This window comes from Gopherus flavomarginatus, chromosome 3, assembly GCF_025201925.1.
Source record: "Gopherus flavomarginatus isolate rGopFla2 chromosome 3, rGopFla2.mat.asm, whole genome shotgun sequence".
In the NCBI taxonomy this organism is placed as follows: Eukaryota; Metazoa; Chordata; order Testudines; family Testudinidae; genus Gopherus; species Gopherus flavomarginatus.
Window position 1 is genome coordinate 30187380 of NC_066619.1, and position 22111 is coordinate 30209490.

At 41.9% G+C, this 22111-nt stretch overlaps 1 protein-coding gene across 1 annotated transcript in view; it reads right to left on the reverse strand.

Moving 5' to 3' along the window:
- The window catches only part of OXCT1 (3-oxoacid CoA-transferase 1), a 154901-nt gene that overhangs the window by 38685 nt on the left and 94105 nt on the right, over window positions 1-22111 (reverse strand). Inside the window, exons 12-13 of the mRNA XM_050947017.1 lie at window positions 16407-16479; window positions 15604-15679 (exon numbers count right to left, since the gene is read on the reverse strand). Coding sequence (XP_050802974.1) covers window positions 15604-15679; window positions 16407-16479 — 149 coding nt within the window. The remainder of the gene's footprint in view (window positions 1-15603; window positions 15680-16406; window positions 16480-22111) is intronic.

The window sequence follows — 22111 nt, forward strand, 5'->3', positions numbered from 1 at the left end:
AGGGAAATAATCCTTTTCCCCTTCCCCCCTCCAGGTGCTCCTGGAGAGACACACAGACACGAGCTCTGCGAATCCAAACAGAGTGACTCCCCCTCTCCGTTCCCAGTCCTGGAAACCAGAATCACCGAGTCAATCTCCCTTCCCCCCTCCAACCCAGAGGGTATGCAAAGTCAGGCGAACAAATCCAACACACACAGACCTCCCTCTGACTTCTTCCTCCCACCAATTCCCTGGTGAGTACAGACTCAATTTCCCTGAAGTTTCCCAGTAAAGAAAACTTCAACAGGTCTTAAAAGAAAGCTTTATATAAGAAAGAAAGAAAAATACATACAAATAGTCTCTCTGCATTAAGGTGACAAATACAGGGTCAATTGCTTAAAAGAATATTGAATAAACAGCCTTATTCAAAAAGAATACAAATCAAAGCACTCCAGCCACTATATTCATGTAAATACAAAAGAAACAAACTCTTTGGTACTCACAACTTGGAAACAGAAGATTAGAAAGCAGAACTACTTCTCCAAAGCTCAGAGAAAGCAGGCAGACAGAAAACAAAGACTCAGACACAAACTTCCCTCCACCCAGAGTTGAAAAAATCCGGTTTCCTGATTGGTCCTCTGGTCAGGTGCTTCAGGTGAAAGAGACATTAACCCTTAGCTATCTGTTTATGACAGTAGCTGAAGATATTCTCCTCTATGGCCTGGCAGGAGGATACTGCATCCCTCCACGTATGTGGAGGGAATTTAAGTTGAGCCCCTTGCATCAAGTCTTTGCTCTATTTTATCAATGGTGCAACTGGGGATTTCTTTTCTTCCCTTCATTCACCAGTTTAAGGGCCTGATCCAGCAAGGCACTTAAAAGCATGTGCTAACCTCAAGCTCTTGAGCAGCTTAATGTTTAAATTGGATTTTCAGAAGCGTATGTTGCCTAAGGACAATTCTACTGCCCTCCATCCATGTGCAGAACTCCTGTTGGTTGGCTTTTCCCCACATACTAGTCATGTGGGGAGGATAAGAGCAGTTGTATTCTAAAGAGTCTGAATAGAAACTGGTTGAAAAAACATCACGCAGCTATTTGAAGCTGTTGTGTACTCGACAAGGGTAATAACTTCATATTACTAAATTGAACATCGCTGCTTGAGCCAGAAAAATGTTGCTGCCAATAGGAGTGGGGAAATCAGGTTGTGAATTTCCTCTCTGTGGTCCCTACTAGTGTCAGATGGCATCATGCCAGTCTGTATGTGCAAAGGAGGGTTAAGGGCTCCCAAAACCATGATTTCTCAGAAAGTCACTTTTGTTCCTTTATGCTGAAAATGGGCCCTCAGACGAAAGGCAAATGAGCAAATCGTTCTAATGAAAACAGAGCTCTAGGGTCCCCAGTTATACCTCCTACTATCACTGCACATTTACAAGGGATTTCTGTTACTTTTAAAGCTCAACGCTAGATTTAATTGCAGTCAACATAAACCAGATTGTTCCTTAAATGATATGAGCGCCTCGTGCGCAAAATGAAGCCTGTCTTAAAAATAAATATTTACTCTTCCTGGAAACTGCCTGCAACAGCAGCCAACAGTTACATGAAATTTCTGCTAAAAGCTAATTAGGGCTGATAGCAGTGGGCATGAAAGGAGGCATTGGGTTGAGAGGCAGAACTACACTGTTTCACTTAACAGAAGTTACAGTGTTAATTTCTATCTAATTTTCTCTTAAATAGGATAAACTGCAGTACGTACAATAGGTCACTCTCTGCAACTTGACTAAACACTCTTAACAGAAATGTTGTAATTAAATAACCTGCAGTAAGTAGAGATACTAACTGCTTTAGTCAACTCCTTGGAAAAACCAAAATTATTTTAAAATTGGCAACTGATAGAAATACACCCTAAACCCCTCCCCCCCCTCACACACTCCCACAAGCTTGTAATGAGTCAGGGTTTGTATTTTTTTGGGTGCTGTTTCTCTTTAAATGAGCTTTGTAAGCTTCTAAGTACATTAATGGAACTTGTTTGGGAATCCAGAGGAAAGATTCATTTTAGTGCACTGGTTCAAATCCTCCCGAACACCATGCATTGTAAGAAGAACACTATCAGAGTTGCGATTAGGAGGCAAGTTTTTCAAATCAGCTCTGCGCCTTCCCTAAACTAGGAATACTTACAAACGTTGGGGTAGGAAGAGGCTTACTGTTGCTTTCCTTCTCCTTTGTGCCAGCATAACAGCTACAAATACTGCACAGGGGTGGAATGAATTTTCCCTCCCTCCTGCCACCTTTTCAGCAGTTCAGGCTGAATTCAAAGATAACTTGGGAAGTCACGGACACTGTATGCATATTGTAAAAATGCCCGGCATTTTTTTTGCTCCCTCTGAGGTTCACGGTGGCTTGCACCTACCCAAAGAGGCTTTCTAAGAACACCCACATGGTGCAGAGCAAAATCCTGTGCTAGTCACAGAAATAAAGACTCCAGAGGGATCCAGTGGAAAGACCTGGGGTATAGGGGTTATTAAGCAAATGAAGGAACAGCTCTAATAATTCCCTGCGTGATCAAGAAATGAGGGTTTCTGAACACACACCACAAGAGGAAACTGAGACCAATTCCTTAGTCCATGCTCACTGCTAGTCATATGTCTCAGGTTTAAGCACACTGTAAGTAGTTTATCACCATAGGTGCTGGAACTAGGAGTGCTGGGCATGCGGCAGCATCCCCTGGTTTTGGTTTGAAGTGGTTTCCATTATTTACAGGGTTTACAGTTTAATTTAATGTCTTTCAGTACCCCCCTGTAAAAATTGTTCCAGCACCTCTGCTTATCACATCAGTCAGCAGGACGCTATGAGGATATATTAAATCGATATGAGTCTGCCTTTCCTTCGTCAACTAGTGAGGAGAAACCATATGCTTCACTCTATTAATTAATAAAAGGGTTGCTTCAGAAATTCTTGCATGCCGTTATGAATGCTGTTACTTTTAAGCTGTATCAGCGAAACCACAATGTTCACACTATCTCCGCCTACGGATGCATGTAGCCATCAAATAACCAGAGAGACTGATTTAACTACTTAGTAGCGTCCGCAGTTCAAGTTGACCTTTTAAGTGACTATCTGGAAGGATCTTGAACAAACAGCCTAGGATGCAGAAAGAAATGGGAATTCAACATTAATGCTGATTAATTTCCAAGAGTCAGATGCTTCCTTTGCCTTCATGGCATAGAGTTAAGGAAAACCTCACAAAACCAACCAGACGGAGAGGAGTAGAGTCAGCATGACTCCCCTATCTTCCTATCTCTACACTTGAAGGAGATCCTGGTGTGGACTCAGCTGGCCTAGTGGGACATGTTGGATGGGACAGGGGAGGGGCAGATATGGGAATCAGTTACTATTTCCAGCCTCCTTGCTAAGATCTTGCAGAAAATCGTGAATGAGGGTAATGGTGATTGGACTAACATAACTCCACTATGGTGCTATCTCTGCCAGGAGGCTCAGGGCCACAAGGAATGGGGCTTGTGGCGCACTCAAAAGGTGAACTTGAAACCTGTGCAGAGAGTTTTCTGCTCTGCCTGTCTACTCAGTGAGCCTCAGTGGTACTCATGGATCACCAACCTACATTAGCCTTGGAGGCCCCTACATCCTCCATAAGGCTGCTATCACCACTCGTGCATGTGAAGGATTCAAGTGAGATGCATAGCACATGTAAAGAGATTATACAACAAGGAACAATAAGAAAATATAATCTGTTTTACATGTTTTAAAAAAAAAAAATCAGTATATCACCAAACCCCAGGGAAGCCCTGAATTACAATTATAAAGAAAAGATCTCAGAGAATCCAGAATGTTTTGTAAAGAAAACAATTATGTGCCTATATAAATAGTGTAAGTATAACACTGCACATCAATATGCTCTGTTCACAAGGGAAACTGTGCTTACAGTAGCTTACTTCCAAAAAAGAAAAATCACTCTTCTTCCAGTATTTTATTTTCCATTTCTCCAGTGGAGGAAAGATTTTACTGTATAGAGCTTGAAGATGAATTACTCTAGAATATACTTGCTCTGTCATTTTTTTTCAGTGACTACAGGGCCTCAAATGGCACAATTACAGAATTATTGTAATTATATTGCCATCTCTGACAGCTAGATTAGATTTTACTCAGAGAGACTAACTGAAGGAACATTAGCAAGGAATACGAGGAAATCATTAATGGTATCTTTGTGGCAGTTGAGTGGGTGAAAGAAATAACGCAGAAGCAAACAGTTAAAGTCCTTGAATGCAATAAATGCGTATATACCTGCTATTAGATATACACATGGCAAAGATATTTTAAAAAACTGTATAAATTCAATTTCTAGATACATATTTAGCCATTAAATAGGTGGTCTGATTTTCAAAAATGCTAAACACCGTTTCCCATTGAACTTCCACAACAAAACATGGAATTAAAAGACCATGGATATAATTTTCAAAAGAGCCTTTCAATGGGATTTAGACACTTCTGAAATGGGATTTAGGCTCCTAAGTAATTTATGAACTTTTGAAAATTTCACCAAATATCTTTTTCCTAAAATTTAGTATGCTTAAAAATGACTGTGGGGATGTTAAATATTTGTTTTCTATAACAGAGAAGTAATTTAAAATATGACATATGCCTAAGGGAAAGTTAGTCAATGTTTATGAAGTTATTTTTCCATAAAACTAATTCAAAATGACTGTTGGCACTGAATTAAAACCACAAAGTGAAATTCAAATGAATGCACTGAAAGTGCATCTCAAGAGCTACAGTACTTGTCTTACACCAATCTCTTAAAGCTGTGCAGCATAAAAATGCACGCACTCTATGCAGATATAAATTACTATGATAGGGCTAGAGAGCATCAAGTTAAGTTTTCCATTTAGCTGTACATGGCCCCACCAAAATGTAGTGCACGTTGTGCAGTGATTATTAAATATTAATTCCAAGAACTGCATACATAACATCCATGCTCACCCAGTGATTATGGCTCCACAGTTAAGGTTGCAAGTGCCATTCCATTTTAGAACTAACCCAGGGATCAAGGATTTTTTGACATATCTTCTGGTCTTTGAAATAGGCAGTGAATATTTTTAGTCTGAAAAAGCTGCTCATTGTAGGAAGCTGTGCAAGTCAGATTTCTCATTTCCCCCAGTAAAAAAAGGTCTAGGAGAGCACCCATAACTCCGATTATGAGCCCTATACTCCCCCTATGCTATGAGGTGTGAAGAAGAGCAAATCAAAATAAAATAGGACAGAAAAGCCTCACATGCAGTGGTAGGAGAAATGGAGTTAACACAACATGCTCTATTCTTCCTTTTACCCTGCAGTAGCCACTTTATGGCAGTAATTATGTGCTACAAGGGCTCTGCAGGATTTCCAGGTGTGTATTTGTTGGGAGTGAGGCAGGTGGAACTAGAAAGCTGATCTATATTACATGCTTCAATTAGAAAGCAGATATCTGCAAGTAAGTTAATGCCCTTGCCTATCATTTAAATAATGTCATCACTTGGAAACTGTAGCACTCAGATAATCATGAGAATCCAGGTAACTGCAGGTTCCCCAGTCTTGAGTTAACAGATCTACCCCCACCATATTTTCCAGCTACATGCCTAATTTGTTTCCATGCAATCTGGGGTAGCTGCTCAAAATGCACTTGGAATTAGCAGCACAGCTCCAATGAACATTCAGAGATGTACAAATCCAATAAACTTAATCAGCCTGAATATTTTCTGTTTATATGGCACTTAGTTGCTTAACTTGCAGCAGTAGGTAATCATTCCATTACCTACAATAATGATGAAAAAAGAAGTATGCTTCTCATAGAATGTCTTGCATCTTCATGTATAATTTGGAAGCAAGTAATAAATGTGCAATGTTTGATATTCACAGATGGTGGTGGTGAAGATCAGTATAACTATGTCACTCAGGGGTGTGGATTTTTCACACCCCCGAGCGATGTAGCTATATCGACATAGGTCTGTATTTTAGACTGGCCTAAGTAACTGTATTATGACTTTTCTTGTATGCTGGTAGTGGTTTGGACACTGACTGAAAATGAAGTCAGTTCCTGCTCTGAAAGTTTACAATCTAAGCTCCTGATCAATATGAGAATTGAAAGGTGGATAAGGAACTGGTTACGTTACGTGGATAAGGAACTGGTTAGTACAATGGGGCGTACTGAAGGGTGAACTGTCAGGCTGGAAGGAGGTTACTAGTGGAGTTCCTCAAGGATCGGTTCTGGGATCAATCTTATTTAACCTTTTTATTACCGACCTTGGCACAAAAAGCGGGAATGTGCTAATAAAGTTCACGGATGACAAAGTTGGGGGGTATTGCTAACACGGAGAAGGACCGGGATATCATACAGGAAGATCTGGACGACCTTGTAAACTGGAGTAATAGTAATAGGATGAAATTTAATAGTGAAAAGTGCAAGGTCATGCACTTAGGGATTAATAATAAGAACTTTAGATATAGATTGGGGATGCATCAGTTGGAAGCAACAGAGGAGGAGAAGGACCTTGAGGTATTGGTAGATCACAGGATGACTATGAGCAGCCAATGTGATATGGCCGTTAAAAAAGCTAATGCGGTTTTAGGATGCATCAGGCGAGGTATTTCTAGCAAAGATAAGGAGGTGTTAGTACCGTTATATAAGGCGCTGGTGAGACCCCACCTGGAATACTGTGTGCAGGTCTGGTCTCTAATGTTTAAGAAGGATGAATTAAAACTGGAACAGGTTCAGAGACGGGCTACTAGGATGATCCGAGGAATGGAAAACCTGTCATATGAAAGGAGACTCAAAGAGCTTGGCTTGTTTAATCTAGCCAAAAGAAGGCTGAGGGGGGATATGCTTGCTCTTTATAAATATATCAGAGGGATTAATATTAGGGAGGGAGAGGAATTATTTAAGCTTAGTACCAATGTAGATATGAGAACGAATGGGTATAAACTGGACACTAGGAAGTTTAGACTTGAAATTAGACGAAGGTTTCTAACCATTAGAGGAGTGAAGTCCTGGAACAGCCTTCCAAGGGGAGTAGTGGGGGCAAAAGACATATCTGGCTTTAAGACTAAGCTTGATAAGTTTACGGAAGGGATAGTATGATGGGAGAGCCTAATTTTGGCAACTGATCTTTGATTATCACCAGATAAGTATGCCCAGTGGTTGGTGATGGGATGTTGGATGGGATGGGATCTGAGTTACTGCAGAGAATTCTTTTATGAGTGCTGGCTGGTGAGTCTTGCCCACATGCTCAGGGTTTAGCTGATCGCCATATTTGGGGTCGGGAAGGAATTTTCCTCCAGGGCAGACTGGCAGAGGCCCTGGAGGTTATTCGCCTTCCCCTGCAGCGTGGGGCATGAGTCACTTGCTGGTGGATTCTCTGCAGCTTGAGGTCTTCAAACCACAATTTGAAGACTTCAATAACTCAGGCATAGGTTAGGGGTTTGTTATAGAAGTGGATGGGTAGGGTTCTGTGGCCTGCTTTGTGCAGGGGGTCAGACTAGATGATCACATTGGTCCCTTCTGACCCTAGAATCTATGAATCTATGATCCTACAAAGATCTGAGCAGTCCTGGTAAAGGCAGTGGGACTACATACATGCTTAAAAGTGAAGCATGTGCATAAGTCATTTCACTTAGGATCTAAGAGGATCTAAGAGACAAACACGGAGAAACTACAACATACTGGGAAAGCCAAAGGAGGGATTTTCTATTGTTTACTATTAGTGTATCAGCTCACTCAAGGACTCATCCAAACCTCACTGAAATAAATCGGAGTCTCTCCACTGACTTGAGTTAGCTTTGCGTCAGGTGCAAATGCAACAGCTATGTTGTTTTTCTAATGCACTGAAAACTGGTCTCAAAAAAGGATCCTCACTGAAAGCTGTTCACAAATGTCATTTAAGACTGGGTGAAAAATCACCACTTCATGTACAGCATTATTCCTAATGTCCTAGGTTATACTGACCTCTACAGATAGCAAATTAAAATAAAATGTTATTAAATTAGAACTGACCTTCTTCCTAGCTTCCCTGCAAAGTTAATCTTCGGTAAGGGTCAGTATTTTTGTACTCTGGTTTTCTTTTCATTAGATGGATTTCATTATTAACCCTTTCATCCTGTCATTCCTGAGGTTGCTCCAAGTTAGAGCTGGGATTCGATGTACAGCATTAAGATCTTAGGCTGATATTGCTAAAATTCCAAGCCAATTTTTTCCAAGCGTGACTCATTTTTAGGTGCCTTAGCTGTTGGGTGCCCAACTTGAGACCCCACAGACAGGCCTGATTTTCAAAATGTGCACTCAGCTTTCTGAAAATCAGGCTCCTTTCAGGTGCCTTAAGTTGAGAGCCTAAAAATGGAGGCATCCAAAATCATCAGTCACTTTTGAAAACTTCAATCCAAATGTTTCAGATTAAAATCAGTTTTTAAAAAATGAAAGTGACTTTTGATATTGCTCTGATCTTTATTACAACTCCAAGCCTTGTCAGCTACATCAACGTACTAGGTTTGTATCTTGGCCTGCTTTTGTGCAGGGGGAGTCCAGAGAATAAAAGGTTCTTTCTGCCTTTTCTCTTTCCCTACCACGTACACTTGCACAAGATAGCTTGGAATTGCCTACAGCTTGTGAAGCACTTTGTGATCTTTGGGAGTGAAAGGAGCTATAAGCACAATTGAAAATGAATAGCTATCGTGTATGTTTTTGTGTGTGTTAATGTGTTCATTTACACGAGCCGTGTCCTCCAAATCCGACCGTCTAACTGAACAGCTACCACAACATCTGACTTTGATTACGGCAGAAGAATATGCAGAGAGAGAGTTAATTCTCTTTGTCATGAGTTGTAATTGTTTAAAGTTGACTATAGGGAAGACAGCTGCACATACAGATATCTTTGATGGTTAGAACACCTAGTATTCTATCTCCAGAACTTGTGTGGTGCTACACAAAAGGAAACACACCACTTTTTAAATGCATTGCATCTAATTATTTGCATGTTTACTTAAAGTACCAGTTGATAAGGTGTACAACTGGGACACAGTATTCTGCATATTTATTAGCCATATTCTGTTGTTCTTATGTAGTACGGATCTTCCAAAAAGGTATTTTATTAAATTAGAACCATTATGTAAAATAGAGCATATTCCCTTCACAGTAGTGATGGTAATACAGCAGGCAAAAGTTGGGAGGAATTTTTTTTCTATTGACATGGAACCGACAGAAGTTTTACAAAATTTACTCCTTGAGATTCATGAACCTTTAGCCACAGGGCATCTCTCACTGGTTCAATGGTTTATTTGCTGTTACACTATACAGGCAGCACCAGTATTTATTATATTAATATTAATGAATCCTTTGAAGGCATAATCCATCACTTTTAATCTTTTTTTCTCTCCTCTCTTAAAACTTGATGTTTAATGGCTTGGAGCTATTTTAGCAATGCAAAAGCACCATTAGTCAAAGAAACCACACTGGTAGGCATTATCAGATCCCCTGCTACTTTTTTGTGAAAGGTGCTATAGTTTACTCCAAAACTTTACTTCACTATATAGGGAACTGAGAAAAATAGAGAATTAGAGATACTGCAGAAATGTAATGTGTCATTATTTTAAAACATTCTACCGTGGTCTTTAATAAAAAAAGTCAATATTTACCAACTATTATCACAGTATGATAGCACAAATAGCATAGTGTTGCAACTACTGGTAAATGTCAACTTTTAACGGAAACCACTGTATATCTCCATTATCTTCAAGATGAGGTATTTTGTGTAGCAAGTCTCACCTCATGAAAATTCCCATGGGTGAAGGAACTGAGAGTGGGACTCACTTCTGTTCACCTCTAAGATACATTTTAGAACAACCCTGATTGACAATGGTATGTGTAAAATAAATTGGTGGCCATGGTCTAGTACCTTTAGACAGCCTTGCACATCACCAAAACAATTTGCAGTGTGGTTTACAGTCAACAGAGGGAGACGGAGCTAAAGTCTGACCTCTAATGGTGGTCCCATCTAGTCAGGGTTGGTGTTCACTGATGGAGCAAGGTAGTGAAGCTTTCTCTGCCGAATGTCACTGACAAAGGTGTATCGGGCAGTCCTGTTGTCTTGAGCCCAGCACTGATCATGGACTTGAAAGGAGCAACCATCATCAGCACTTTTACAGTGTTATGGTACTTCTCACACAAGCTGCAACAAGAGGTGTTGGCATGTGTATCTCTCTCCCTATCTCCCTACCCTTGGGCTCTACTATCAAGCACAGATCAGGTATGTATAGGGGCCAGCAATGAAGGTAAGGTGGCCTGGAGCTTATATGCCATAGGGATGGGAAGGAGAAGAAGCAGTGTAGGGATAGGATAAGAGCAACCATGATTCTATTAGAACGGGAGAAAATTTCAACTCCTAGGTTCTCTCTCAATCCCTTTCTTTTCTGTAGCTAGGAGAGGGGCAGGCACAGACATCTGCACCCACAGGGACATAACACCCATCATGGATCTCTCTTTTCCAGGTTGTAGGAAATGGAACACACAAAGTTTTTGCAGCAACATACTCCTAGACTGATAGGTACACTGGATGAGAAAGAGTCAGGGACACACACACACACACACACACAAGTGGGTGCTGGGTTGTTGGAGGAGATGGACAGAATGCCATGCAGTGCTGGGCAGTGGAAGAGACAGATAATTTCTGGAGGGGAGACAGAGACAGGCAAAAAAAAAGGTTAAGAAGAAGGAATGAGATTAAAGCATTGGAAAAGAAAGGGGAGGGATGGGGGAAAAATATACTGGGCACAAGAAGATTAAGAGTGAGGAAAACAGAAACTGAAATAGACAATTGAAAAAGATACACTGGCACAGGTAAAAACATTATGGAGACAAAGTGAAAGGAGACATACTTCAGTCATTTCTTTATTATTTTAACAGAAAATATAAACACAAAAGGTTAACATTTGTGACTGGTGATCTGCCCACCTTCTACTGAGAAGGCAATGAGTTTCAGTGAAATTTAAGCCCTAAGCGGTCTAGGAACTTTTGAAAATGTTACCCTGAGCTCCTTAGAGGGAGAGACATTTCCGTTTGTGGAATACAAAAGAAAAAAACACAATTAAACAAAGTGAACAAAGAGGGGATTGTGTCCCAGAGTAAGCTTTAAAGAAAGGTAGGTGCCCACCTGTGCCTGGCTTCCTCCCAGATTAATGCAATTCTGAGGCTTGTGTTCAAGGCAAAAAGGGTTGTAAGACTGCCACCAAGGCAGTGATATAAAGGCATTACATTTTTGTCAGTGAGAAGCAAGTGCTGGGAAGGTTGCAGTGACCGGGTCTGAGCAAAGACCTCAGGGAAGGTCCCATCTCTGAGGTGCTAGGAAAGGAGCCTGGGATAGTGTGAGCTGAAAAAGCTTGAGGAAGGGCTGAGGTGGAACCTTAAGAGGCAAGCAAATATAGTCAGTGGCCCTGAGGGGAGAATGAAATGAATGTTTGCATGCAAAGGATATAAACCTTCATGCTTTATGGAGTCGGCCTGTCATCAAGAACCTGTGGTTAGGAACAAGCTCCCGTTCTTCCCATGAGTAGACCAGGACCCTGAGTCTTGCATTTTGTAGTGTGCTTAGAATGACATACTACTCTTCTTACCACAAAACTTTCATGGGAGTCCCACCTCCATTAAAAGTTAATGAAGAAGGGAAAGAGGAGAGGGCTACAATTATTTTAATAATCCTTCCCAATTGACGTCCTCATTATGAATGTGTGCAAATACATATATAAGCACCAGTGCTTGGGTGATATCAACCTATTTAGAGAGAGCAAGAATAGTTTCACTATGTTACTTATTCAAAACTTGAAGGCTCAGGATTATTACTTGCCTCCAACTGATGGAAATACCACCAAACAGAGACTTATGGCATATAAAAATGATGAAGCTATGAAAATAGAAAGTTAAGTGAAAAATGATGCAATAAAATGTAAGTTCCCTTGATTGTTCGCTTCTTGCAATAAAAACGTATCTGTATATTATCCAACATAAATCTTGCAACAAAAAAGGATATATAAAGCTCAGTGAAGTCACCTAATAATGATGACATATTGTCTTATTTAAAACAGAAGGTAGAATAGGACTGAGAAACAATTAAATGTCTACTTTTTGTTTAACTTCTTCAGTCATGGCTACTACTGCAATATTTGATAGTGTAATTGAACAATGCCAGTTTTTCAGAGGGGATGTACCCATTTTTTGCATGGGTTAACCAGAACTTTGTACAGCAGGGAGCAGTTTATCTTTATTTATTTTTCCATTTATGAAATGTTCCTCTTTTCAACTCCAAGACATATTTACTATAAAAATAATAAGGCAAACAAACAACACTTTCTAAACAACCACTTCAAACTCCTATCCAGCAATCCTCTCAGAGAAATCTTGAGTAAACAAAGGTCTTGCAGTGCATATGAGCATTAAACTCAGCCTTTTTTGGTCCAAAGGATTGGGGAAGAAGTGAATTTCAGAGAGTGAGGGGACCTCTAACTTGAAGGACACGCCCACAATCCACAGATATGTTAGTATACTGACTGTCCACTTGAAAGGCTTGAGGGGGCCATTTGGGGATTGGTCCTGCTTTGAGCAGGGGATTGGACTAGATGATCTCCTGAGGTCCCTTCCAGTCCTAATTATCTATGCTTCTATGAAATAAAGAACATTAGTCTAATATAGACTAATGCTTAGACTTAATTTGGCTAAGGACTCAAACCCTAAAGATGTCCAGATTAAAATCAAACCCCTTAAATTGCACCTGCAGCAAAAGCACTATAGCTGGAGACATTGTTGGTCTCCTTGTACCATTACAAGACTAGTGTAAGTGAGCAAAGAGAAAAGAATCCTTCCTATGTGGCAATTGTTTGAGTGATCAAATCCAAATATGCTTTAGAGCATTGAGAAATGTTTGGACAGACATCTGCTGACAGACTAGAAGCTGATACAGACTTTTAGCACAATAATAAAAACAACAATACCACCACCACTGAGGTGGCACACACTAGTAAAAATATTTGAAATATGACCCTTCATCAGGATTTGCAAGTGCAGACCTCTGAACTCAGGGAGTTCTAATGTGACTCTGCACAATGTCACAGAATGGCACTGGAATCTAATGTAGGATTAAGGACTTCATTTGAAAGTCAACAGAAACTGTAGTTTGAAGTGGAAACACTGTACATATATTGCTATCATTTCTATGTACTACACTTTTAGTGCATGTCCCATTCAAATATATATGAGCCATGCAATCTCCCATTTGAGGACTGTTTTTTGTTGACAATTACACTTAAAACAAAAACAAACAAAACCTTCAAAAATTCAGTTGAGCATGTCTCTCCCAAGACAAGAAAAATCCCTAGTGTGTGTAACAAACATTTTTTTCAATAATCTCCACTGAGGAAAATTATTTCTATAAGTAATACAAGTTAGGTTTAAACCCCAGAAATTTAGAATGAAAAATGTTTACGTGTGTCATTTAAACACATTTTGTGATCCAGAATGCAATGATTCAAAATCATTTTTGCAAACCAGTAGGTAAATAGTTAGTTCATTCTGCATTATGTAATGAATAGTCGCATCCTCTACAAAACAAAGAAGATGAGGTCTTCTGGCAGAACTGTATTAATTCAATATTAAGAGAAAATAAAAGTGGTTCGTACGATGACATAAAGGGAAAGATATCTTACTGTAAATGCAAGTCTCCTAAGGACTGTGTATCAGACTGATAATCATTTGCCCAGCTAACTGGTATAAGATTTAGATACTAAAAACTTATTTTAAAAGGAAATCTGAACTCTCTAAAACATAGCTGTAATAAATAAATCACCCATACTCTAATTTTAACTACATTGGGCTTCAGTACATTAACTCTTTGACTCTTTTCATAAACATATTTGGTGACCTCATATTAATCTCATCTTGGTGCAGATCAGAGACCATATCAGGGACTAAAAATATACTTTGATTCTTTCCCTTTTTTTACAGTATTCTTCTCCTTTCCAAAAGAGGCTGAGTTTATTATTTATTTTGGATTTTTGTAACGCAAGACACATAAAAATACAATATGTTCCAAATTAAGTTCAATGGCAAGTTACATAAAGATCTAGTACTAATTAGCATATTAAGAAATGCACAGTTGACCTAATGTAAATATTAAGGTCCAAACATGAGAGGTACTGGCCCAACAGCATACTGAGCATCCTCTGGGTTCCCTAAACTAGGTTAAGGATAAAAGATGCCCAACCATGAGTGAAACATCACAAGTTACAAGTTCACAGAGAGGGGATATTAATTCTTAACTATTTTTTCACAATAATGAAAGGGTTTTCTGCCTGCAAAAATTTCATCATGCCCTGAAAGCTATTCTTTTTATCCATATGGTATCACTGGAAATCAAACTCATGTTTCCCCCTCATGGATTAGAATTTCAACATTTTAGCTGTGAAAATCCATAGCTCTTATTGACAATGGCATCAAATTCAAGAAAAAAAAGTGTATGAATAAGTAACCGTAAATGAAGGCGAAATTGGTAGTTGGGCCCATCTTTGCTCAAGGGGTTTTACCAATGAGTTCTGAAACTATCTAACTAGTAACATTCGTCCCTCACATGACAGGTGAATAACTATTAGAAAAAGACAATGAGTTTAAAATAATCACAGCACAATCACTAGAACGTAATATTTTGGCTTCACTTGTATGGAGTCAGAAGCAGTAACCTTAATATATACTGCTGTAAAACTCCTTATGCTCCTCATAGCCCCTTCTCAAAACATGTCCAACTTTCTTATTTTTTCAGCCAGGAACATCTTAGAATCTCCAGTTTCCCTACAAGAGGAATCTGCTTTGACTGTTGGTTGTAGGGTTGTCTTCTCTCCTACCAACTTCAAGCCCTATATCATCTCTCTTTAGTTTGACACGCTTTGCTCCCTACTGGTATTGATGCTGTGAGAGCTACTGAAAATGTATGCAACAAATCTCTAAACTGCAGGAAACTCAAAGAAGTTTGAAAATGGGAACGCTAACAGATCAGAAACTAAGAGGAAAATAAAAAGACCCCAAAAATCTCATTCTTTTCAATACAAACTTAATTTTGGAGGCCTGACTCAGGATTTTTGAATGCTTGGAGCTGGTGATATTGAAGGAAAACAATATCGACCTTAAAGCTGTAAGCATTCTCTCCTTTTCTCTGCCTCACAGCCCAGTTTTTAACTAAATTCTTTCCTTTATGCCTGTCTTCTTGCCACAGATTTAAAGAAACAGAACACATCTTTACACTGAAAGTCTCCATGAACTCAAGATGTTGAACAAAAATTGTATGCCTGGTGCAATGGTTCCACTACCAAATGTCTCCAAAGCTCCTTCAATCTCCAGTTTTTGAACACTTATTAAAAATAACTAACCAACTAAAGTTAGGCACCTGCAACTGTTCATTTAAAATCTATTCTCCCTTGTCTCAAACTCTCCCTCTCTGCTATCAGTTTAGAAACTGCAGTTTCGAAACACAGTTGTTATGAAAGAAGCTAGGAAAAATATATTTGTATTATTCTAAAGTAAGTGCACTCATGGTACAAGTGTTTACTTACAGGTATCATCCAGTTGGCCAGATCACCATACTTAGACACCTGCATTGCTCCAAGCATTGTCAAATCGACATGACCTCTGGTAAAAGATAGTGTGCAATTAGCATACTGTGTGGAAATAATAGCTCACAAATCCAAACAAGTTAATATATATCAATATAAAGCTCCTAAAAATGGCAGTATACAACAGAGGAACTTGAGCAGTTTGTCACTTACACAAGCACGTTTCCCCCCCTACACATAAGCACTGATCTGGATTTCCCTCTGCCTTCTGAGCCTCAAAAATATGATTATTTCTGTCTGGTTTTGGTTAATTGCATTCACAGTAAATCAGCTCTGAACTCACATTTTTAAATGCACTCCTTCACATATTTGTGTGCACTGATTATCTTTTCAGAGCCATTATGGTTTAGTGTTTGTTTGTATCCAACCTCCTCTCCGAAAAAAAACAAACAAAAAACAGGTGCAGATGGTGAATTTCCATCAGAGAGGCAGAATCAGGATTGCAGACAAGCTGAGTAAAGAGATATACAGTGTGCAAGTACAGATTAGATTCCTCAGAAAATGACTAAAACGTAGCTGTTTAAAACACAGCTACGAATGTGTTTATATACAGTCACAGTCAGTTGAATATTTCAGTTTCCAGTAGCCTGACCTAATCCTTCTGTAAGTTGCCACTAAACATCCACAATAGTTTTACAGGTTGTTAAATGCTAATCACATTTCAGAGCATTACTAACGAGTTTAGTTAGTGAGACAACCTATTCAGTTCAGCATTTTAACAGATTAGGAGTTCTGTTACATACCCTCTAATCATTGCAAATGATTCATCACTAGAGAAATAGGAGGAACCTGGAAGAACGGTGACTGTCTCTTTACCTGTAAAAGAAATGGGCTGTTATATTTACAGAACTGGTGTTTAGGAAAATCCAATAGGAAGGGATCTTCGTCATGTCAAACTTCAGACTCTGTCAATCTTTACTGGTGTAAGCTTTTTGGAATTATGGGAGCGGGAGGTTACTCTGTAAGAATGACTTGAGGGAGTTGGTCAGGGGCTGAATTAGGCCATGAATGAGGGAGAGCTTCTCCCACTGACATAACTACCACTGTTCGTTTAGGTGGTTTTATTATGTTAATGGGAGAGCTCTCCCATCTGCATAGAGTGGTTACACGAGCGATCTTACAGTGGCACAGCTGTATCCGTACAGCTGTGCCACTGTAAGTGTAGTGTAGACATGGCCTTAGACTGGCACCTGAGTCATACCGATACCAAATCAATCAGAATATGTCACTGGGTAGTGAGAGTGGCAGGAAGTATTTTATAGATGATCAGATAATGACCCCATTCAAAAGGTATAGGCAGTGGAATCTCGTGTTATGGTCATGAAAACCCCCACTGGACTTAGCTTTTCATTTATTCATTTCATTCATTGTGGGAAAAGTGTGGGGCAATTTTTAGCAGAAAGAAAGTGTCTGGAGAAGACAGAAAATGTTACAAAAAAGAGGCGGCCAGACTGGGAATTGACGCTGGTGGAAATGTCCTTTCAATGCGTGACAGAGTTGGTTCACTCTCGTCTCCAAGGTACATCTACAAGAAAATAAATGTTTGTGGTCCTGTGAGTGGAGCACATAAAACCTTATCCAGCATCCACGTGACAAATGACATGGAAGACCTGAAGGACCTAACCCTAGACCTAGCACTGGACCCCTTTTCTGCCTCCCAGCACCACTTCTGGTGAGGCACAAGCAGTACTGTGTTTCCTGTCTTATCTAGGAGGTATCTTTAATAGTTAGAGATTGGTTTAAAACCTGAAGCATGAGGTTTAATATCCCTTGAAAAATTTGTTATAATTAATTATGATAACTATGATACCCATATAAATATCCAATACCATTTTTCATCTTGCAAGTTCTACCACATTTTTGAAAGAATACTTCATGGGTCGACAACCTTTCAGAAGTGCTGTCCCGAGTCTTCATTTATTCACTTTAATTTAAGGTTTCATGTGCCAGTAATACATTTTAACATTTTTAGAAGGTCTCTTTCTATAAGTCTATAATATATAACTAAACTATTGTTGTATGTAAAATAAACAAGGTTTTTAAAATGTTTAAGAAGCTTCATTTAAAATTAAATTAAAATGCAGAGCCCCCTGAACCAGTGGCCAGGACCTAGGCAGTGTGAGTGCCAGTGAAAATCAGCTCGCGTGCGGCCTTCGGCACGCATGCCAGAGGTTGCTTACCCCGGAACATTTCAAATATCAGATGATCACTGCCAATTTAGTATAAATTATTATTAAAGAACAATTTTTACCCCGTTTAATTTAAAAAATATATTACATTAATCTCAAGACTCAACTTGTGCACGCGCACACACACACACAGATTTTCAAAGGTAGGCACTGAACTTCTATTTGTGCCTTGGAAAATATCCCCCATATAAAAATATTTCCACAGCCAGCTGTTGGTGAAACTTTGTTAGGTGCTGAAATAATACATGAGTAATATTGCAGAGATGGCACTGTTCAAAGTGGGAAAAACAACACGGTGATAACAGAATCAATTAGTTAAGTTAGGCAGCAAATATTTTTACAAGTCAGTGAGCAGTTGCTGGAGTGTACAGCAAAATTAAATTATAAATTTGATTATATGTCAGTGCTTCATCTCATTTGGATATTCAGTTTAGCTGTACTAGCTAACATGATCTGCTAAAGAGGAGATCCATGTTATTATGAAAAGCCCTTTCTAAAATACCAGATGTATATACCTGATCCTGCACTAGGATCCACTAGTGTTGGCCTGTGGCCATGCAGAGTCCTGTTAATGCTAATGGGAGTCTGTATGGCTCTGGGTCTCTGCACTAGGTGCTCCCAATGCAGAAGCAAGGCCTGTGTTTAAACTGAATTGGATTAACTGCAAGTACTTGTATAATTTTAGTTTCACAATACAAACTAAAAAAACAAACCAAAAAACCAACCAACCAACTAGTTTTCCCATTTCAAAGCTGTGTGACCATTTTCTCCTGCCAAAAGATGGGGAGTTGTCTGAATCTGAAATGGATGAATTACAGGGGGAGGTATCCTAAATTCCTTTTAAGCTGCACGGCTGAGTGGCCGCCCAGCAAGCTATCAAGTGCTGCGCACTTCAGGTGTCCCTCCCCATATTGCTGGATTGCTCCTGCCCATTGTCTTGAAGCCCCTGGCCTGCGGCTTCCAGGAGCCTCCTGCTTGCTGTGCAGAGTGGGGAAGCAGAAGGAAGAAGGAGGGAGCGCTGATGTCAGGATATCCCCCTCCCCTGTAGCCCCATTTCCACAGAGCGGGGAGGACGGACACAACATGGCTCAGGAGGGAGGGAGCTTGCTGGCAGTTGTTGCTGTGTCTGAACAGGGAGTCTTCAGACTGCTGAGTACCCAGGGCCGGCTTTAGGAAGTGTGGGGCCCAATTTGAACACTTTCAGCGGGGCCCTGGCAGGGATGACTTAAAAAGAAAAAAGTGTAAAAAAAAGCCTTCCATTTCTTCCATGTATTATTTACTTTCCATAACTATATAAATAATAAAATTGTATATTATGTACATTGCATCATATATGCTGTTGATTGGTTATTAATGACTGCCGTTTCACATATGTAGGTCCACGCCACTCCCTGGGGGTGTGCACGTGTGGGTCCCTGCTGCTTCCTGCCCCCCTCATTGAAGCAGGTGTGCAGGTTACAGCCTGGGAACTGCAGGGCAGCAGTGGACATGGGTTTGGTTCGAGGCAGGACAGGGGCTGACTGGAGGTAGGGTCTGGCTGCAGGCAGGGCAAGGGGTGCGGGGCTGGCTGGAGACAGGGGAGCGTGGGGCGGGCTGGCTTTAGGCAGGGCCACAGGGGGGTGCAGCAGGGGTTGGCAGGGCTGGAGACAGGGGTATGGGACTGGTTGGCTTCAGGCAGGGGCGTGCAGCAGGGGTTGGCTGGAGACAGGGCAGGGCGGGCAGTGCAGGACTGGTGCGGGCAGGGGTGTGTGGCAGGGGTTGGCTGGAGATAGGGCAGGGGGTTTGGTAGGGGCTGGCTGTGGGCAGGGGGTGCAGAGCTGGCTGCAGCCAGCGGGGGACGGGGCTGGTGCGGGCAGGGCAGGGGGTGCAGCAGAGGCAGCTGGAGCCCCAGCCCTTTAAATAGCCCCCAAGCCCCCCGCTATCCCAGGGCTCTGGGGGCTATTTAAAGGGCCGCAGGCTCCCCTGCTTCTACCCCGCCCCGGACCTTTTAAATAGCCGTGGGAGCCCTGGGGAATGCATGGGGGTGGCGGGGCTCTGGCGGCTATTAAAAGGACCGGGGTGGCAGAGGCAGCTGGAGCCCTGGCCCTTTAAATAGCCCACAGAGCCCCCTCCAACCCTAGGGCTCTGGGGGCTATTTAAAGGGCCCAGAGCTCCAGCAGGGGCCACGGGACTTACTGGGCTCCGGCCAGAGCACCAGCCGGGGCTGCGGGGCTTGTCGCGCTCCGGCCAGAGCTCCAGCCGGGGCCGCAGGGCTTGTCGCGCTCCGGCCAGAGCTCCAGCCGGGGCCGCAGGGCTTGTCGCGCTCTGGCCAGAGCACCAGCCGGGGCTGCGGGGCTTGTCGCGCTCTGGCCGAAGCTCCAGCCGGGAGAGCGGGGCCGCGGGGCTTGCGGCGCTCTGGTCAGAGCTCCAGCTGAGAGAGCGGGGCTGTGGGGCAGCTGCGCTCACGCCGGTGCTTTGGTCAGGGGAGTGGGGACATGGAAGACCCCGGAGCAGACCGCAGCCAGGGGTAAGTAAAAAAAATTTAAAAGGCGCCTAAAGCGCGGGGCCCTCTTAGGCGCGGCAGGAATCGGGCGAATCGGCCTAAACCTGGCCCTGTGAGTACCAATCTACTTAAAAGGACAGTGTACTTAAAGAGGCAGCGTGCATCTCTCTCTCTCTCAATCTCTCTCTCTCGCACACACACAGTCTATCATCCTTTAAAAAGTGGAAGTGAAATCCTAGTGAGGAAGATAGAAAGAAGCACAAAATCTGGCAAATGAAGTGTAATATTATAATTAGGAAGGCCAAAAAAGAATTTGAAGAACAGCTAGTCAAAGATTCAAAAAGTAATAGAAAATTTTTTTTAAAAGTACATCAGAAGCAGGAAGCCTGCTGAACAACCACTTGGGCCACTGAATGATCGAGATACCAAGGAGCACTCAAGGATGATAAGGCCATTGTGGAGAAACTAAATGAATTCTTTGCATCCATCTTCATGGCTGAGGATGTGAGCGAGAGTCCCAGACTGGAGCCATTTTTTTTAGGTGATGAATCTGAGGAACTGTCCCAGATTGAGGTGTCTTTACAGGAGGTTTTGGAACAAACTGATAAACTAAAGAGTAATAAGTCACCAGGACCAGATGGTATTCACCCTAGAGTTCTGAAGGAACTCAAATGTGAAACTGCAGAACTACTAACTGTAGTCTGTAACCTTGCATTTAAATCAGCTTCTGAATCAAATGATTAGAGCAGACGTGGGCAAACTACAGCTCGTGGGCCACATCTGGCCCATGGGACCATCCTGTCCAGCCCAGGAGGCTAGCCCCCCAGCCCCTCTCCCGCAGCCATGCCATCGAGGGGGCAGCGCTCTGGGTGGCGAGGCTGCGCGTTCCTGCCGAGTAGTGAGGCAGCATGTCTGGCTCCCAGGGGGACAGTCAGGGAATAGGGAGCAGGGGGCGGTTGGATGGGGCAGAGGTTATGCGGGGACAGTCAGGGGACGGGGGAGGGTTGGATAAGTTTGGGAGTTCCAGGGGGGACGTCGGGGCAGGGGTATGGATAGGGGTCAGAGCAGTCAGGGCACTGGGAGCAGGAGAGCTGGACAAGGGGTGGAGTCCCAGGGGTAGTTAGGGTCAGGGGGTCCCAGGAGGGAGCGGTTATGGGACAAGGAGCAGGGGGGGTTGGATGGGTCGGGAATTCTGGGGTGGGAGGCAGGCAGGAGGTGGGAGTGGTCGGATGGTGGCGGGAGCCAGACTGTTTGGGGAGGCACAGCCTTCCCTACCCGGCCCTCCATACAGTTTTGCAACCCCAATATGGCCCTCGGGCAAAAAGTTTGCACACCCCTGGACTAGAGGATAGCTAATGTGACACCAATTTTTAAAAAGGGCTCCAAAGGTGATCCCGGTGATTATAGGACAGAAAGCCTGACTTCAGTGCCGGGCAAACTGGTTGAAACTATAGTAAAGAACAGAATTGTCAGACACATAGATGAACATAATTTGTTGGGGAAGAGTAGATATGATTTTTGTAAAGGGAAATCATGCCTCACCAACCTACTAGAATTCTTTGAGGGGGCCCACAAGCATGTGGACAAGGGGGATCCAGTGTATATAGTGTACTTAGATTTTCAGAAAGCCTTTGACAAAGTCCCTCACCAAAGGCTCTTAAGCAAAGTAAGCTGTCATGGGATAAGAGAGAAGGTCCTCTCATGGATTTGTAACTAGTTAAAAGATGGGAAACAAAGGCTAAGAATAAATGGTCAATTTTCAGAATGGAGAGAGGTA